Source organism: Athalia rosae, chromosome 4 (assembly GCF_917208135.1).
Source record: "Athalia rosae chromosome 4, iyAthRosa1.1, whole genome shotgun sequence".
NCBI lineage: Eukaryota > Metazoa > Arthropoda > Insecta > Hymenoptera > Athaliidae > Athalia > Athalia rosae.
The window spans coordinates 8,810,367-8,831,475 of NC_064029.1; the positions used below are offsets into that span (position 1 = coordinate 8,810,367).

At 37.2% G+C, this 21,109-nt stretch overlaps 2 protein-coding genes and 1 long non-coding RNA gene across 19 annotated transcripts in view; 2 read left to right on the forward strand and 1 right to left on the reverse strand.

Annotated features, from left to right (window-relative positions):
- The first annotated feature begins 3,344 nt into the window (after positions 1-3,344).
- Positions 3,345-7,451, forward strand: LOC105684483 (transcription factor Jun). The gene has a single exon (XM_012397852.3). The coding sequence runs from the start codon at positions 4,141-4,143 to the stop codon at positions 4,945-4,947; it is 807 nt and encodes a 268-aa protein (XP_012253275.1). The 5' UTR covers positions 3,345-4,140; the 3' UTR covers positions 4,948-7,451.
- Positions 7,452-9,356: 1,905 nt separating this feature from the next.
- On the forward strand, positions 9,357-17,123 carry LOC125500679. Of its 2 annotated transcripts, XR_007278126.1 has the most exons (4): positions 9,357-10,718; positions 10,798-11,180; positions 12,640-12,818; positions 16,664-17,123. It is a non-coding gene; the product is annotated as an uncharacterized LOC125500679 (long non-coding RNA). The 2 variants fall into 2 exon arrangements; XR_007278125.1 differs by having other exon boundaries at positions 9,369-11,180.
- Positions 17,124-18,383: 1,260 nt separating this feature from the next.
- Positions 18,384-21,109, reverse strand: part of LOC105684409 — a 29,627-nt gene continuing 26,901 nt past the window's right edge. For 13 of the 16 annotated variants that reach the window (XR_007278109.1, XR_007278116.1, XR_007278117.1 and 10 more), the window contains 2 exons: positions 20,953-21,077; positions 18,384-18,764 (listed from right to left, as the gene is read on the reverse strand). Coding sequence is in view for 5 of the 16 variants with exons in the window: in XM_048654294.1 (XP_048510251.1) it covers positions 18,610-18,764; positions 20,953-21,077 (280 nt within the window). In the remaining 11 variants the exon portion in view is untranslated. Of the gene's footprint in view, positions 18,774-20,952; positions 21,078-21,109 lie in introns of all 16 variants that reach the window. The other 3 variants (XM_048654293.1, XM_048654292.1, XM_048654290.1) reach the window with 1 other exon arrangement.

Genomic DNA, 21,109 nt, shown 5'->3' on the forward strand with positions numbered 1-21,109 from the left:
GAAGATAAATTTTAATCGTTTTATAATGAATGCGACGAAGATTCAATGTCGCAAGGCAAAAGATACTGCGGTGCAGATAGTTCGTCTGTTCAATCTAATCACAACGTCCAGCGTAAATTTACGATAAACCGGTCAATTCATCGGGACTGATTTCCCCTTGCATACGCGAATTTTGTATTCCGGTAGAAAAAAATTTTGCGCTGTTCGTCGGTCTGGAAAGGAAAAAACTTATCTCAAAGTAATTCAGTGGAACCAATTAGTGCGTTAAATTTTGTACAGTGTGTGCGAACAGCGAAAGAAAAAAAAAAAAAAAAACAACCAAAAAATAAGAGAGAAAGGTGAACTGCACAAAAGCTTGCACGCGCTCGTCCGAAATTGATAATTATTTAAAGTTTTTTCTCCATTTTCAGAAGGTCGAAAAAGTCGCGCGAACTTAAAACCGCAATAAATGACGCTTGTTAAATTTGTAGATTAAAAAACCAGCTGGCATTGCTATCCGCCCACATTAGCCTACAAACAACGCGTGAAGACCGACGATAAATATGCTGTCGCATTGCATGTATAAACGATATTTTATTTTGTACGATGGAAAAAGTTCAGTCTACCGTAGCCGAATGATAAATTACAATCGAAAAATCACGAGAAACAATAAGAGGATTTTCAAATCTCTCACCGTTAACTGCGATACCGAAGTTTTTCTAGTCGAACTATGCAGCAATAACGATTCAAATCTTCATACGACGTAATAACACCTTCATAGTACGTTGTAGTACGTACACGTCGATAAGTCGAAGTTGTTTTTCAATAATTTTTCTAAATCCTGAGAACATCTGTCCATGTCAAATCCCAAAACGTTTCTACTCGTAAACAATTTACCTGAATTTTTGTAGAGATTATAAAAATATCATAATGACCCTTTTGGATTAAGGCGAAGCGCATTAAGTTCAGCGGAAATTATTAACGCAACTAATTACACGATATGTACGTGCCGTTCGTAAATAACAACACGTGCAGAAGATATTTTTCAAGTTATCTATTGTGTAACGAAATGTACGGTACAATGGGTACGGGGGTTAGCGTAAACAAGTATATGCCCGTAAAAGAAAATTCGAAACCGGCCAAAGTTCACACCTTGATTTATTACCCCTGTCTAATATAACGGCGAAAAAGGACGAAACGAGCGATGGAATAGAATAAGGACGATCGAATGCTGGTGTTATAACGGCGCCCCGTATTCGCTTCGCACATTATAGATGAGTATACGTGTTTTTCGCGGTTGCCGCACGCACGCGTTATATTGCGAATTTAATTACTCCCGGCAGTTAACGTACATATATATATATATATGACGGATTAATCTAGGACTGATTTATCGGGATAATAGATCTTGTCCGCGGGGTCTACCGAGAGCGAAGCTGCAGTCGGAGGAATCAGCCAATGGCCGGAGTTGTGCAGATAATACCTAAATAGGTCTCTGGTACAAGGCCGATTCACACATTGCATGGATCGGCTGCACGACAAAGCGCCCATAAAATTCTAGCAGCATTGAAAAGCTGCGTCCTCTGCAATCCACAGGCGCGCCATGCATACCTCAGGGCTCGGCTTATAATGCCGTTGATGCAGACTTGCAGTATTTCAGTTTGTTGTATATCCTCGTTGCGATTTGCACCTGCGTGCATCTGGTGATAATCTGACCTTGGAGAGATGAGAAAAAAATAAAAATCTTAATCACGTGAACTTATTCCTCCGCGCTCCGCGAACGAAAAACTCATATCGGTAATCGATGTTGAAAATTTTTGGACGTGAAACGGAGGAAGAAAGAAAAACTGGCGGGAGATTGGGACACCCGGCCGTTTGAATTTAAATTCAGAACGGGGTAACTCCCACAGTCTTGGATATTAAATGAAGTGGTATTAACTTTAATTTTACCTCCATGGTCATCTGTATACGTGTGTACACGTTACACTATGAAAAACTATTACAGGGCACATCAGTTTTAATTAATGTAGCCAAGTAATTAATTAGACAATTATGATATGTAAACTCGGTGCTACACCACTGCGGGTATATTATTATACATATTAGTAATTATTGTTATCATAATTATAACGAATTGAATGCATGAGATGCGCAGAGAAAAGACGCGACAAATTTACCGACCAGATCCTCCGAGTTTCATAATTCAAACGCGACTCGACGGCAACATGACGTTAAATAAGCATTAGGTGCTTTCAGCGCACAGTTACATCGTCGAGGTTCGCATGCCGCGTTTCAGCTTCTCTGCGATGAATCTCCGCGTGCTTACCGTAAAAACAATGAAACAGATATACGTGTATATGCCCAAATAAGATGATCCCCGTGCGTAAGTTTGCGGATCAGGAGATACCACGATAAGACCGTGACGTCGTAATTCGCGATAAGATCGGCTTAATTTTACAAGTTACGGATACGTGTTCGTAGTACACACCTACGCGAAAAAGTCTTAGTCAACTTTTATCGATTTTACTCGTGTAGCGTGGTGTTGCCGGTAACGCTACACACGCCTGTATACAAGACTTTACCTTATATCCGCGATACTTGGAACCGGAAGAATAATAAAAAATTTTATTATCGCAGAATTCTGGGCTTCGTCGTAGCGGGCCGATAATCGAGCCAGATATCCTCCTCTTTGCCCGCACGTATCGCCCACGTAACCGTCGGGTACACCCCTGGGCTAACTGCCGTCGCCCACTCAAAAGCTAGTTTAGAGAACATTCACGATTCAAATGTCCATCTCCACGCAGTAGAACTTCTATACCTACATGAAAACTCCGCGAGACGAGCTGGCTGAAACTTGAGTAGAAGAAAGTAAGAGAAAAATGAATAATAAAATATAACGTACACCTAAATCTTCAACATCCCTGACAGAAAGGCATTCCGTTCCAGTAGTTCGGGGTGAATTATACCGATGTGTTCATTGGGGTGGTCCTCCCGCCTATCCACCGGGATAGCCGATGTCTCGATGGACTCGTTGGCGTCCGAGAGTAAAAGAGAGAGAGAGAGAATTAGGAATGGATGGAAAAAGAACCGAGGGGTCCGAGAGAAAAACGGAGCAAGCGAAGGGATACCGAGAGCGAGAGGGACGTTCGATTGCAGCCCGTTAGCGGCTGTTCAAATGCTCCCTCCACTAAAGAGATTCGAACGCAAAGTTGTCCGCGCTTGCGCTCCCCCGATTCCTGGTACCGCGTATCGTCCAGCCAATGCGGATCGCGGTGTGTCGACACCGATGGCCAATGGTAATTCTTCGCGATGAGGACACGACTATTTTTAGACATAGTGAGTCACGGATATAAGGCTGTAAGTTTAGTTGGGTGTTCACAAGTTGCTGAGACGTTGCGCCGTGCGGGTCGGGGCTCAGGTTATATCGCACGTTTTACAACGCGTGAATATAAGAGTAAAATAACAAGGAAAAAAAAAACGTTGCAAGGGCGCGCAACGCCTGTTTATTGTTGTGTAGTCGTCGTGAGTCATTGTTGTGTTGACAGTCGAACCGAGCAGACCGCGTGTCACTGCCGATAGTTTCATGTAAAACTAAAGAACAAGAGAACGACGAGGACGACGCTCCTTTATATCTTCTTACTTTGAAAGAGAAGCATTAAATATTAATTCCAACACCGGCGTGACATTAAATACGCGCGTGTTATAATTTTTATCAAATAAATATACGCATACGTATTGTTCAAACATTTTCTTTGCATTTTTTTTTTTCTGTTGTTCACGTGCTGCCCACGAGGTGAGGTGCAACGTGGTGACTGAATATATAAAGGTATTATTGTTGCGTCAGCGATGCATAAAATTCTAAAGTGTGTTTTATTTATGGAGTAATATGAAAGTTGTTAGTTAACGAGTAATATCGAGCTGTTGGGTAAATATATGTACCTCAACTACATAATGTTGTTTCGACCTATGCTTGATGTTATTTACTCGTGGTGAACGGTGCATTGAGAACTACATACAACTGTACGATAAAGGACTTGAAATCAAAGAACTGGAATTGCGTTTCGAGTGCACGATACCTACACAACACACAAATATCAAGGTCTTCGTCGTATCGTATAGTAAATTTTGACGGGGTTGAGAAATAAACATACCCCATCATCAATGGTGCGAAACTCAACAATGGAGCAAACATTTTATGAGGAGAGCGGTGTGTACGCCGCTGCAAATCGAGACAGTATGATGGGACAGCTAAAAAGAAGTCTCACGCTAGATTTGAACGGGCAAAGACAACCGCAGGCCAAAAGGCCTAGACTAGGACCCCTGCCACCTGCTTTGAACAACGCAGCACCGGTTCTGAGCTCACCTGATCTGAATATGCTTAAACTCGGATCTCCGGAGCTGGAGAAACTGATAATAGCTCAGCAAAACGGTCTGGTTACGACAATGCCAACGCCAACCACCCAGATATTGTTTCCAAAAACCGTAACGGAGGAACAGGAACTTTACGCGAGAGGTTTCGTTGAGGCTTTGAACGAGCTTCATCACTCCGATAGTTCGCAAGAACCCGGAAGCCTTCACGGTCCTACATACACGAATCTGGAACCACCTGGTAGTGTTCAAAGCACGGAATCTCTGAGTCAAGGATTAATGCTGATAAAGGATGAACCACAGACTGTTCCGAGTGTTTCTAGTTCTCCACCAATGTCCCCCATAGACATGGAAAGCCAGGAGAGAATCAAACTCGAGAGGAAGAGACAACGGAACCGCGTTGCCGCGTCCAAATGTAGAAGGCGTAAATTAGAGCGTATATCAAGGCTGGAAGACAAGGTCAAATTATTGAAGGGAGAGAACACCGAGCTCAGCGCGGTTGTAAACAGACTCAAAGAACATGTCTGCCGACTCAAGGAGCAAGTCATGGACCACGTGCACTCGGGATGTCAGATAATGCATGTGGTCAGTCAATACTGAGCTAAGGAGCTTGGCCCCTCAGAAAATGGGGATCAGGACTAAGGAAGTCTGATTGTTTCGTATGACGATTCCTAATGAAATCTCATAACTACGTGACAAAAAATCTGACGGTCGACGCGACGTAATTCCACCGCTCCTGCTGATGATAATGAAGATAATCATGATGTTAATTATGACGTTGATTCTGCGTTGCTGTCTCCGCTGCTGTTGCCTGCCTACGTGACGCGCCTCACACGGGCCTGACAAGCTACGCGGCGTTGGCTACAGCGGCCATCTTGGAGAACAAGTAGTTCAGCGCACGCGCCAACTTGCCGAAGACTCCTAAAAGAAGAAATTGTGAGGTGGTTGCTGCAAGAACGGAGAACAAAAGGACGACGACGAAAGAAACAGGACAAAAATCTTGCGCTTAACGCCTAGATTTTTGAATCCATGCCCTGGCTCAAACGAAAGCAGACCGCCATGAGTGTATACGATTCTCTAAATTTTATTAACGGCAGATCTGCAGCCGTTACGTTGCCCCCCATCCCTCCCCACCATGTTATAACCGACGCCGAATGCCGCTGATGAAAAAAAAAAATAAAAAATTGCGGATGAACGTTTCATGTACACATGTACATACATACATATACGCCCCGATTCTTTCCTTGTGTAAATTTAAAAAGGTGTACAGAGATTATGAGATTCACTTTTCTATAGATCTATATACTGATGATTGAAAGATACTTCATAATTATTATTACATTATTATTATAATTATTATAATTATTATTATTGTCGCTAATATTATTATCAATATTATTATTATTACTATTTTTTTGTCAGTTGTGCATCTAGTCCTGTCCAGTATGCCCTTGTAACTTATGACGAATACGATGCTGCGGTATTTTTCACACTTCAAACGAGTTTTTCTTTCCTCATAATGAAATTTTTGATGCTGAAGAATAGCACCGCTCGATTCTTTTTTTTTTTTTCGTATTCCTTTTTCTAATTTAAAACAAGTCGCGTCCATGGGCGGATCACCGTTCGTTCGTATGTGTGATAATATAAGCGAACGGCCGTCCCAGATATGTGGTGGGGAATACCGTCGGGATGAGGGGGGAAGAGAGAACTCTAACCGGAAGTCGAGGAATTTATCGCAGAACGTATAACAAGTATGAGTAAGGAATTCGAGAGAATTGTGAAACGTGTAAGATATAATATCAAGTACATCAATTGTTTGATTTTCGATTTTTTTTCTATGTATTTTTCTTATTGATTTCATAAATTCTTTACATAATGGAGTTATACACATACCATATTGTAAATACATAGTATAACATAATAATTGATTAATGTTCATTGAACGTTATTGTTTCTTTTGGATTTATTTTTTTCTCGCGTTACTTTCTATTCGGATATTAAAATTGATCAGTTTAAAGTATAAATGACAATATAGAATTATATATTATTACAAAAAAGCAAAAAAATTTAGCTGCCGTCGTTTTCTTCGATACGCATCTTTACGAATTACCGTAACTTGAAACATTGCCTATACATTTCATATATGAAGCGAAAAATATCCAGCAAGACGTGTATTCACTTCGTTGAATGTAGTAATATTGTACAAAACGGACGCATAGAGAAAACACGTTTTGCTATGTATTTCCAGCATTTTTTTTCTTTTCATTTTTCTCTACTTCATTTTCTCTAAGTTTTAAGGGACATGACTTGACGGTAATTAGTTCTAAGTTAAGAATAACTTTTCGTAAAAAAAAAGCATCAAGGTATTTATTATGATTAATATTATTGTTACTAATTGACTTGAGATTATAAAGTATCGATGAAAGTGATCGATATAACTAAAGATGTTGAAATATAATTTTATTTCGTTTTTTCTTACACCCCTTTTTTAATATGCTTCACGATAAACCAAACGCCGTTAATGTATGATGATCGATCTTGTCAGTCGAGATATGTCCCTCGGTACTACTTTGACTTTAAACATTACCTATTATACGATGCTACTTTTTTCATTTAATCATGTCGTTGGATGAGAATTGACGCGAATTTCTTTGAAATTAGCTCAATTGTGTAATTCTGCGTTTCTCTATTTAACCTCACTACACATTTATACACATATGACATGCACACTTACATAAATACAGAAATATATACACGCCTGCACTTTTGCCCGTACCGTGCCTTGTTCTATAATATTATAAATGAAAGAAGAAAAGATGAAAAAAAAAATTCACGAGCAAAAAATTCTAAATTGCGAAATAGAAAATTCAACAATTCTAAAGTAAATTGCTTAGCCGCGTGTAGATACATTAATTTTGAATCGCTGAATCTTATAACGTATGTACTAATTTATCTTACAGTCAGAAAATGAAAAATCTAAAAAATTCTAAGAAAAGAGAAAACCAATAACGAATAAATTTAAAACCCTAAGAAAAGGTGTGCTTGAATTTTCGCGTGATTGGAAAACGAAGTGATAACGATTACGAAATTATAATTGCACAAAAGTATGAAAGTAAGAACCACATGTGATTTAGTCTTTAAGCAAAAACCCCATTAGAATTATTTTATATATAACATAGTTCGCGCATAGTTATTATTAATTATGTACGACGGATAAAACCTATATAAATATATATGTATATAAATATAATCTTATTTCAAATATTATGCTATTATTATATAATATAATAATATTATATTAAAAAACAAACAAAGTACATATATATATAAATATATATTAAATATATGAATATATATTAGATACCAACAGACGGAGAAAATCTTTTTTTACGAATAATTTTATTTTTCAATGAAACATGATGAAAATAAAATTCAAAATATTACGAAACATTGCGTTTTCACAATCGATATTCATTATACCCTTGATCCTGTGTAAAAACCTAAAAAAAAAAAAAATAGAAAAGATGAAGCAATCATGCTCAATGTAAGTATACGTAACTGAAATAACAGATTTTTACTGTTATCTTCATTATAAAATTAACCTTCCAATTCGGCGCATATAATTTATGTGTGCTAATTAACGAAACGTTTATTGCATTTTTTAATACCTTCAACGGCGTTAAGAAATTGTAAGAGCTTTCTCTGTCGACATAAATACGCCCCCGCAAAATTAGCGAGAAATTTTAAATAAGTTTCACTCCGCACCACCAGGATGTTAATAATAAGTACAAGTATATCTATAGAGGAATTCATTTGCGAAAATTAATATTTCATTCCCCGCGTGCGGTGAGATTCTTTTTTTCTTTTCATTTCGATCATGAGAATTAATAAGGTGGGCGTATACGTACAGTAAATTTTTACGTCCATACACATGTCGCGTGCTTGACATAAATCTGAATAATTTAACTTGATGTAAGACGGATATATCATTGTACAAGTGAAACGCAACTATATTGTTCACTTGATGAAGACTCGAGACGAGCCGCGGGATGTTTTTTTTTTTTTTCTTGCTCCCGTCTTTTTACAACCGTCCGAAACTCATCTCGCAACGCAACAAGAAATAAATTAAAATTCCTGTTTTTCGTAGGCTGCCCGAAGTGCACCTTCTGCTGATGCAGTTCTCTATATCAACGCGATCGGGGATCAGGTGAGTAATTAGCTAATGACGGTCAACCTTGTATTCAAAAGCGGTGCGGCTGCAACGTACAAACCAGGCGTCTCGACGCCGTAATTCACTCGCTTCCGAGAACTTTAATCGGTTGCCGTATGAAAAAAAAAATTGTAGTTATGTAACTCGTACATATTCCGCAGTACAGACAAGAGTACGTAGTTTAGTCGCGAAAATTGATTCACGTCTTTTTCGCATTTTTTTTCTCCTCGCTTTCCGAGCGTTTGCCTTCAACCGCGTTCCCGGGTTGAATACATGTTTCGGAAATTCTATTTTCTACGAATTTGATCTATAAATTATACTCTAAAATGAAATTCTGGTTCCCTTCCGCACGTGTTTCAAGCAGAATAAAAAAAAAAAAAAAGAAGAAAAATCAATGCGAGCTGGGGTTAAACGCATCCGAGTCTCTCCAATCACTACGTTAGCCTAGACCTCAATAATCTTGCCAACCGGTTTTATAATATTACAATCTTTAACGTACACGTCTTTACATACGGTTATGTATGTTCAGCATAGACGTGCGAATAAAGTAAACATTTTTGACAGAAGAGGCTATAGATTATTGATCCAGAAACAGCTGTTCTTCAAGTATATTCGAAGCCAAAGGTTTCGTTCCAGTTGTTTTCACTGGAGTATAAAGGCAAGTGTTCCAGATTTCGGATAACCTTTAGATATACCTGGTAACACAAGTTCTCTCAGAAATAAAATCGATTAATTAATTATCGCGCAATTGAGTCCCGATCGTGTAATCCGGGAATTCTATGATGCTACGGTAAGCTAATTGCAGCATGTTCGTAACACGTGAGATTCCGATACACCCGATTTTGTTTTTGGGCCATAGATTGTGGCTACGTGAATCTGATTATCGCGGATAAGATCGTGATCTATAGTGAAGTGGGTATATATCCACGGTGATTTAAGGGTCTTTTTTTTATAGAAAAATAAATTTTAAGTGGCCCTAAGTAACTACAATTTCTTAAATTAGACCGACCCCGAGATGCGAGACGAGATAACGACTGCTGAATGTGTACTTAGAAATTAAAACCTACACAAAAATACTTTACCCATAGTCCGCGAAAAATTGGGACGATTTTAACGTAGCCAGGTCTCTCTTTTTCTTCCTCTTTTACTTTTTTTTTTTTTTTTTTTTACTTTCAAGGCCAACTAGCTACTACGAATTATTGTTACCCGCGATATAAACGCGAAACTAACCGCGGACTACGAGTAATAGAATGCGATATAAACTCGGATTAAAAGTATTTTATTCATTAGACTCGAGTTAAAAATAAATCCGTTATCCCGCACACATGTAACTATAGATGTAACACGTACGTATATATACTCATAACCTTTTGCATATTATTTTCTGCACGCCGTGCGAAACGCCAAGGCATGAGCAAGATATGCGTTTCTTATCGCTCCGAAGAATTATCATATTCAGACTTTCTTTCTCCTCAACTTGAATCTATATAAGATTGTTATCGCTTTATCGTTAATATTATTATAGCCACCGTTGTAAAGCGATACCTCCGCTGCAGAAGCTGAAATGGACAATGAAAGAGACAAAAAATAAGATGAATAAAATTAATTTATTTATCGGTAATATGATTTCGAAAAAAATCGCGAATGTAACGGGTGAGGTATTAAACAGTTATACATTTCCCGAGGGCAGAGTTAAACTACATTAAGATATACATAGATATAGTGCAGCACAAAACTCGACGAAAAACTTTCACCAGACGACCGACCACCAGGGATATAATGATGATGATAATAATCATGCACGTTGAGTTTCTGGTTCTGTTAAAGCGCGTGATTTGGAGGTAGCTGCTGGTCGGGTGTTGAGGGAAATTTTGTTTGTTGTAACGAAGAAAGTGAGCGAGCTTTCTGAGGGGCAGAAAAAAAATTGAACGGCTTGTGCGCCCCGGAGGTTGTATTTAAAATTAAACAATCTAAACTCCAAATAGATCAGTTTGAAGCTTTTTTTTTCTACAGCTTTTTTGTTATTTTATGTAGACGCCGTGATTTTCCAAACTTTTTCTCCTGTTTTCTCGGTGACTCACCTAAATAAAGTAAAACGGTAAACCAAATAATTCGGGCGTTTCTGGGAGTTGAAAAATTCTGTTTCTCCATTGTATGACAGGTATACGTGCAGAAGTAATACGTGGGTGGTAGCAAAAAAATTCGATACACTTGGCTAAATTTTGAAAATACACTTTCAGTCCAACAATTTTATCAAAGTTATCAGTACGATTATACGGGATATCAGTTATCGGAACTTGTTATCTGGTACACGGGCCGTACCGTTAATACCTGGATCGAAGAAAACGAAAACACGCGGCGAAAACGACGAGCTAAAATATACCCGAATTCCTACGAGCGCACTACCCCGTTACCTCTGATAATTCCCTGGCCCTTGAATTTTTCTTCCTTTTTTTCACGGTGTAATATTTTCTGTAAAAATTGTTGACAGTTTTAGTACGTGTTTGTTAAATGAAACTAATGTACATTATAATAAAGACTAAATATTTTTCACCAAAAATTCCATAGTTTCGAAGGCAAACATCGCCAACCCAAATCTCTAATCTCATACAAATAACCGTGGGTGAGTTATACACATATTTACATGCGTTACATACCTATGTGAGAATATCGCGTGTTTTATATATGTACACGTTATATCCAAATGTGTATATATGGATATGTACAATCTTTCGATGGTTCAACGAACGGGGATTAGGATGGGGCGTCGTTAACACTATACGAAGAAAAAAAAAAATTACTAAATTATTTCAAACTGCATAAATATATTGTTAATTTTTTCGAAAGAGATTTTTTTTCTTCGCTTGTTTGAGAGATACATAAGTAACCATCTTTTTTGTTACTGTATTACTGGAAAAAAGGATTAGAATCCCTCCAGTATCGATACAAAGATTATTCGCGGATATTCGTTTTTCACGTCGAATATCATCGTTATTAGGATGTCGGATAATTCCACAATATTGAATCTGTTATATGTATGGACGATTCGTCTCGGTATAATTGGGTAGGTATACCTGTATGTTTTACAAAATTTTAATAAACGTATTTGTATAATACTCAAATGTACACGGCACCTCTACGTATAGATTACAGATTTTGCCGAGTGTTCAGAAAATATAAAAGCGAGGGATAAAAGAGTTGAAAAGATGGTTAAATATATGCAAATAAATTCCACTTACATACGTACAAATACATATATATTTCGACACCGCGCATGCTTGGTTTTAATACTTCCGTGTGGATGCGCTCTCGTGTGTTTAAAATTTATAAATATGTTGTCTGTTCTTTTTCATCGATTCGAAAGAGAGAGAAGAAAATAAAAACCAAATTCAATTTCTTTATTTCTTTTGCTTCGCAACCTGTCGTGTACATATCTGCATATGTATATGTACGTAACATATCGTTTTCATTAACACGTAGATTTTTCATAATTGATTCATTAATTTTTCGTTAATTCCTCACGATTATATATTTATTTATTTATTTTTTGTAAAATGTCCGCTTCATTATTTATTCTCTCGATTAATATTACAATGACGACTGAAAGAGGAAAATAACAACAATCATGGTAACAACGAAAAGAAAAAGAATGAGAATAAAAAAAAACAGACAGACTACCATGCAAAAAGGCACGTAGGCTATTCCGTCCAATGAATAAAATTAGAATAACAGTCGTCGATAAAATATATCAAAAGAGATGCGTTGATGTAGATATTGTATAATATACAGTCTTAAATCATACTCACGTATAATTGTTTAGTTTACACAAAAAATACGAGAAGAACGAGAAACAGAAAAAAAAAATGGTAGAAGCTCGGTAATAAAAAAGAAGGATTGCCAATCGAAACGTCATATATATGCGATGGAAACCGCCCCTTTTTCGGGTTATTCAACGTAATAATCACATCGATTAATTACGGAGGGGTTAATATAACACGATATCAAACGTCGATCTTTGCTGCACGGGTAGAGAAAAACCTTGGTGTTTATTGTCGTTAATGACATTTTTTTTCCTCTCCTAGATGAAGACGACATGGGAGTGAATAAAATGTTGTTTTTCTCACAACGTTCATGATCGCAGATGCGCGGAGTGTAAATGAGGAGACGTAAAGTCTAAAAGAACCTTGATGAGTACTTATACATGTTGCTGCCGCTGCTGCTGCAGGCTGAAAGAATGTCTTCTTCGATGGAATATGCATAGGTAATTATGTGTTGTACAATATTATGGAATACATACAATAAGTTAAGTGTAAAAGCTCGTCAACGCGCGGTGCGGTCGTATAAATATATAGTTTCTGGCGGTTTCTGGTTAAAAGTCGATGTTTGTCTTTTGCTTCTCTCTCTCTCTCTCTCTCTCTCTCTCTAGCAATTGATGAAGGAATAATCGGTACGACCGATCGTACGTACATATCGCTAATAATCGTAACTTTATTATAATTTATCCTCTTTCGCTCTCGGAACGTGATATATTTTTAGATTTTCCCATGCTACACATACATGAAGATAAATGGTATACACGTGTACCGGTGTACACATTTCTCAACGATTATCAATAGTAATTATGATTATCATTATTGTTATTATTTTGTTCTCACGATATTATTTTTATTCCCTGCGATGATAAATAACATCTTGCATATCGTTGTAATATTTTGTATAAATATTACAGCGGGTAATATTACTATTATAGTACTATGTGATTTTATTATCTATGAAAATAGAAACGAAGGATCTTTTCTTTTTTTCTTATTAATTCAATAATTTTTTTCATTCTGGTTCGTCAAGAGCCGTGGAAATCGCGGCGTGTACGCGTCTACAGTATAAGCGGAAAAATAAAAACTAAATGAATGGATGAACGAGAAAAATGAAAAGAGTATATATATATGTACCACGAATTGCACGATTCGGTGGATGAATTTCGTTTTTATTATCGTCGAAAAAATTCAGACTGTATAGATATAATATAGATAGAGCTAATGCTGTTACAACTATGAGTGCTATCGCGCCGCTTCGACTACGTCACGTATTTTATACTGTATAATTATTACTTGTTGAATCGTCACATTATATCGTTATCGGGCTAAACCATAAGCCTTGATAACGACTCACTCTGCTGCACGGTAACTCTCACGTTTTCGAAGAAAGAATCTCTTATATAAATTCTAAACGCGTGTACGTACACATAGGTATACATATGTGTTATATTATGCAATGAGAATTCGTACAAATAGTGATTCATTCTGCGTACACTTGTATTTTTAAAGGTGGTGCGAATGATAGTTCTGATTGAAATAATAATCATAGATTCTAACCGAGGTGAACAACCATGTTCTCTAATCGAAGTCACAGTGGCTCGCTTTTTCCGACTTCGACTTCGATTTCTTTCTTTCTTTCTTTCTTTCTTTCTTTCTTCCTTTCTTGCTTTTTGTTTTACCTGCGGTGATTGATCGCCGGTGAGGTTTCAGTTTTCCTCAGGTTAATAAAAGCTGTTTAGGTGTGTGCGCTAAAAATGGTCATTACAGCGAAGGTTGTACGCAGGCCTAGATATACCTTAAGTGGTAAACGCGTTTAAAATACCTTAACTATGTGTGACAAGGTCAGGCACACGATCGTACCTTGTTTACTACATACCTATATACCTATGTGCAATAAGTATGTACACAACATAAGTATAATATGTATAGGCATAAAATAAACGCGATAGACATTTACCCTGCAGCCATGTCATAGGTAAATGTATGGCGAACAATTGAATTTGAGCGGAAAAGTAACAAAGCTTCTCTATTAGGTGTATGAAAAAATTAACTATCCGGAAATTCCATTTTTATCCTTCGCACTATAGTCTATTGTACGGAAACAAAAGTTGATGATTTAATGAATTCCGCTGTAACAGAAGAAAAATCTTTTTACTTTAATTTTATTCTTTCACTTGTTACTCGTTGGAAATAAAATCTTCGTTTACCTCGGCTGTTTCATCAAACTCTTCGGATATTACCTCATTTATCTTCATTATGAAATGAGTTTAAATATAGGTAATGCACGCGCATATTTTCATGATCACCAGAAGAGATTTTTGCGCACTACAGTCGCTTGTGGAATCAATATGAATATCAAGTCGCTGATTGTTTTGTTTCTTTGATTGTAACAAACGATGAATTTTCAATACCTTGAACGATATGGATATCGCGATAATTCACTGCAACCCGTGTAATCGCGAACACGCAGATCAGTTATTTGTTATGACGAAACGTATACGGGTAGATACGAGTAGATATAAATAAATGAAATAAAAAGGAACGATCGGAGTTATTATCATCCACGGGCGTCTTTGTTTCGTTATCTTATACTTCTCACTCCTCCTTCTCTTTCTTATCGACGTGCGAATGGATGACGATTTTTTTATTTTTTATATCTTTCAATTTTTATATCGCGTAAATGATTTCGAGTTTTCAATATATGTGTCTCGTACACGTCGCGAAATTAACACTTATTCCGCCTGCAAACAGATTTTTCGTTATCTTATTGTTGCAGTATACGTACAATTTTTTTTTTTTTCTTTCCGCTATTCGAACGGAATCAAAGTTTTTAATGCGCAGCGAAACCGTACATAATAATAACAATAATTATGCGTAGTACACATCGTGCGAGTTAAGACAGAGAATGTGATGATCGATCGAAGGAATGCACGTGTCGTTTGCAACAAAGCGATAGAATGAGAAAATAGAAACAAATGGAAGAAAAGTGAATGAAAAAAGGAGAAGAGGAAAAAAGGTTTCAACGCGCGCGACGGTCGTCTTGGAGGATAAAGGAATTAATTTTCTCATCCAGCTGCAGCGGCGTGCAGCCGTACACCTATATAAATGATAGAAATCGTGATGGAATTGATGATGCCGATGGTAGTGAATACTATACCAAAATTTTGATACGTATTAAATACGTAATATGAATGTATGCGAGTGTTAAGCATGAACGATGTTTACACGCGAATTACCATATGAAAATTAGGGAACCTACTTTTAACCCTCGGGGCGTAATAAAGAATACAATGAAAATAGTGTGGCGCATACAAATGCCTGAATTATGCGCGTGACGATTTGCATCAAAATGAAAGGTATCAGTGTATGTAAATGATTTTTTTCGTTTATACATTTTTTCGTCCGTTTATTCTCTATATGAATAATTTTCTCGTATACTCCGATGTACAATACAGTTTAAGGTATCTGCATAAGATGTACAATTTGAGTCGTTTGACCGTATGAGATTTGAAAACCGTAACAGCGAGCGATTCCATCAATACCCAGTGGGTGAATATGTCAAAAAAATGTTGAAACCATCGCATGAGGTGGCCCACCACCACCCCTGAATTGGGTGTCGAATTTCGTTCATTTCGGGCATTCTTCGTTCGGGAAATACGTCTGATATGATTTCGTTAAAGGAAAGAGGCAAAAATTGAATTATTTACCGGGGTTCTTTTATTTGTAGATCCCAAGTTCTAATCCTATGATATACCTAGGTATAGACTGGATGATAAGATATCAAATTTCAGCCTTGAAACTGAAAAAGTTCCAAAGGCCTTGGAGCGAAGGTCTTCGGATTTCGAAGATTTCTAAAGCGGAAAATTAAATATCTTCCCAATAATTTGGACTGAAGTTCTTTCAAAGTATTTTCTCTCATAGTATTCACATTTTGAATCGTTGAATTGGCGATAACTTGGTCAATTTTATGAATAGATCAATCGACATGCAGATTCCGATTCCTGAGATCGAAAGAAATTGGAATACCATTGAGAAATCTATGAAAAAAGTTGTTAAATTACCACCAAAATTTTGAGAAAAAACCTAGGGCTATAGGATTACCGTTTTTTGGGGGCAAAAAGTGGAGTATATTAGAAATCAATTGCAGTACTCTTTTTCCATGTACTGTTCCGTTGGGAACGCGAATCTGTTGCTTGTGTTAAGCTAGGCGTAATATTTTTGGAAGTAATTTAATTTTTCCGCAGCTGCACTTTACGTTTACCATATATAACCAACTATTCTTTTTTTTCAGTAGACAAACATGTAGCCTACGAAGCAGTTTGGCTTCTCATCGGGAATACAAGACTACCCTAGGAGCATCTGCGAGGACTATCATCATCGATACGTTGAACCTATCATTATATTTTCGGTGCAGATGATTTATATGAATAAGTTATGCATTTTTTTGATAAAAACTATCGATTTATTGATACAATATTTATCAAATAAAAAGTATTGTCCGAAAAGTGTTAACTGGGAAATGAGTAATATTATACATATGAACATGTTGTATACATTTTGATTTTTCGTTGAAGACTATCGAATTAATTATCTGATGTTATTCGAAATATGAGAATTGTCCACGCTATTGTAACTCGTTATGATCATAAAAAAATCAATGTGTCTATAAAAAGGTAGCCATTGTAGCCATTACGATGTTAGAGCATGTATTTTTCAACGTTGATTTGACAATAAAGCTCATCTACTCCTAATACACAATTGTTAATTTGCTATCCATCACACACCTTCAAGCCTCATTTGCCAGATCAATGGAACACCATGTGCTTGCGTGCAGGCTTGTTCGTGTGCATGCATTGCATTCTGTGCATTCAATCCTACTTCCGTGCCCCATAACAGTGCCCATCGACACATCACCTAGTTGCTCTCAGGCTTGAGCATATGCTTGCCTGTGCATTCAATCATTCAATCATGCTTTCACTTAAACGAGAAGCGATAATGTAGATCTCTAGAATACCGGCCCTGAAAATTGAAAGTTTGCTCAAAAGTGGAAATTTGTATCAGGAGAACAGGAAACCCGAGGAGGTGTTCCGAGTTCGGCTGCCTCATCATGTGCATGCATTCAATCATGTATATTCATTCGTAGAATGATAGGAGAAGCAACTGGTTCCTAGCAGGACTAATTATATGCTCTCCTGTTTATTTAATTACTCAATATCTCATCGATACAAAAAGAAAAGAACAATTTCAAGCGCTAAAATGTAGGTTCTGGAAAATGAAATTAGGGCTAAAAATTAATTTTTGTATCGGGAGAACAGAAAAACCGAGGAGGTATTCCTAGATCTGGTGCCTCAACGTGTGCATGCCTTCAATCCTGTGCATTTAGTCCGAGTATGATAGAGAGAGCAACTGATTCCTTGCAGGACTCATCACATGCATGCCTGTGCATTCAATCATTCATTCATGCTTCCACTTAAACGAAAAGCGATAATGTAGATCTCTAGAATACCGGCCCTGAAAATTGAAAGTTTGCTCAAAAGTGGAAATTTGTATCAGGAGAACAGGAAACCCGAGGAGGTGTTCCGAGTTCGGCTGCCTCATCATGTGCATGCATTCAATCATGTATATTCATTCGTGGAATGATAGGAGAAGCAGCTGGTTCCTAGCAGGACTAATTATATGCTCTCCTGTTTATTTAATTACTCAATAACTCATCGATACAAAAAGAAAAGAACAATTTCAAGCGCTAAAATGTAGGTTCTGGAAAATAAAATTAGGGCTAAAAATTAATTTTTGTATCGGGGGAACAGAAAAACCGAGGAGGTATTCCTAGACCCCATGCGCCTCATTGTGTGCATGCAGAATCGCCCGCCTGTCTTGAATTGGAGTCATTGCAGGACTTTGCATTACAGGCGTGTGTGCGTGTTTCGTATCAAAGTTTGATGTCATCATATGTTGCTGATGAAGCACGTCAGTAAGAGATAAGTGACGGGGGACAATCATCAAACATTATGTTCAGAATGAACGTTCGTTTATTGATACATTACGCAGGAAAGATAAATTCAACAATTGCTCTGTTACAATATCGGTGACTAAATTACGAACGTTCCATTATCATTCACAAGATGTATTTTCATTTCAATATTACGTTTTTGATTTACAATTAGTCATTTCAATAAATACTAGACATGAGGACATAATGAATTATCCATACGTCATTGATTATTCGTTATATGTGTATCATAAATAATGTCTAAATTGAAAACTGGTGAACGTGAATACACTTCCTGTTAAAGGTGAAGAGATGCTCATCGGTGGGTGCGACGTCGTCGTGTTAGCACTGGTCCTGTTAAGCGAGTCCGTGGAACTGTCGATTTCCTGGGTCGTCAGATTGCCTGGGAGTACCGAAAAAAATCAAATTTCCGATGAGTAATGGTTCAAGCTTGATCCGCACAATGTCAAGTTTCGATCATGTTTCTCCCTAAAATGCAAATAATTTTTTCTCAACCCCTTGGTATATCGGCCAGCAAATATAATAATAGACACGTGACATATTGGCGGCTTGCCATATGTGGTTCTAAGTTCATCTGGCTCATTGTCAACGGAATAAGTTTTAAGAAATAAAGTGGACAAAGCTATTGCGCAATATTTTTTTCTTCGTGCAAACAAATGTTGCAAGTACACTTGAAATATCCGTAATTTCAACCGTTTTTCTACCTCATCTCCAAATCAGTGTATTCCACCCTTGATATTACGCATACATACATCGGCAGAACCTCGTATTCACAGATCATGATTGTCACAGACTCAGCTGATGAGTGATAATAATTAGTTCAACATTTTTCTGTTAACGTTTCTACATCCTCATTCACACATCGTATAGTTCAATAATGAAATAACGACAATTGTTCATCCAATCAAGAATATGCTACAAGTTTGGTTAACCTGGCAATTTTCCAAACTATATAAGTAACTTCGCCAACATCTTTTGTAACTTTCTTAGTATCGGGTCTGTTTTTGCCAACTCAATATCGCGGTTTCTTCACGTATATAATGTTGTACACCTAATCTGAAAACTTAACATACAGACGCTGCAGTGACGTCTATACAATTATACTCCTACATCACTCAGTCGTAAGAAAAATCAAATCACGTTTCCGATAAATATACAAGATACAAATAAAATTAGCTCTGCCAAATGTGTTTAAAAGAGAAAAAAAAAAAAAAGAACAGAATTTCTGTCGCTCGCGGATCGGTTGACATAGAGCTTTTCCCGTTCTTATATTTTTCCACTCCGTTTCTTCAGTACTCAATATTTTATTTTCTCCAAATTCCCAATACAGAAATGATGAAAAATGAGGAGTTTTGTGTGGCTACTTATCGTCGTTAGTGTGAAGAGTAGGTAGGTAGGCATATAATAAGTCGTGTTTCTCGGACAGCCTTGCCCTACTCAACCGTGCGGTAAACGCGCGTCTGCTTTGCATATATCAAATATGCACACATGTAGTTTCAAACGCGTACTGCGATAGCGTGTGTGTAAAAAATTCACATTTATTACACAGGGTGTTCGTTTTGCACGCAGCCGATCGTCGTCGTGCAGGCTATTCTCCTCAACGAGGAATCGATCAGCAGAAATTTCGTTTGTAAATAATTTGCAAAAATATATTACGGAACGGTATTTCCGCTCTGCTATCTTCGAAACCTCGTCAAAAGGAATCTAGGACCCATAGAATTGCAAAGCTAAATTCTCGCCCGGGCTACCGCAGAAGAAAAAGAAATAGAAGAAGAAGCGAAAAGGCCATTTAATTTCAAGTCGTATATATTTTACCGTTCCGAAGTGGTATAGATGGAATAAAGGATAGCCAAACAAGAGTGATAATTTATTACGATCGCGGACTCAATCGAATATAATGTTCTTTTTCTATTTTTTCATTTTTTCATATCTCCTTTTTCTTTTTTCATTTTTATTATTGTGCTAGTCACGCCTACCCATCGAACTTATTAATAACTGCAACGAAAATAATTCTTGCTGCAGAGTTTATCGCAAGAGAAAAGAAAAAAAAAAAAAAACTATCGAACAACCATTTTAGGAAGAGTTTTTACAATCTCATGTGTTTTTTTTTTTTTTTTAAATAATTCAGACGCCTGTGTACGCGCCATACATTCATACCTTACAACAAAGACTTCAAGAACGTCGAGGTTTACATTAGATAAGGATAAGTCTGAACCACGTGCTGGTTAACCAAACATATAGAGATAGGTGCATATATATATATATATATATATATATATATATATATATACGTAGTATGTATTCAGCAAACCTTTGTTTGCGGTCCTGACTAACCGACTGAGATTAATAAGTTATGCAAAAGGTGGAATTCACTGATATACAAATGAGTAAAATCCCCATATCTTGTATTGTTAAATTATCAGGGAAACAAAAGCAAACCGCCATTGATTCGCGAGTTAATTTTTCTCCCCGACTCCGAAGCGAACATTAGGTGGATGCATTATTCGTATATTCATACAATCGCGATTTTTTAGCGTATTAAACATATTTTCGTCCGCATGCCTACGTACGTAGAAATATGGTGAAACGTGCTTGAGCACCGTAAACATTCGGGTTACAAGAGGGACCCCAGAGACGTGGAGGGAGAAGTTGAAACGAGGCTGGTGTTAGCCTCTGGACTTTCCTCGTCTCGTTCCTGAAAATAATAATAATAACAACAAATAAATA

What these genes read in the sequence shown, in the direction of transcription:
- LOC105684483 (XM_012397852.3), top strand. Translation starts at nt 4,141, where the DNA reads ATGGTGCGAAACTCAACAATGGAGCAAACATTTTATGAGGAGAGCGGT.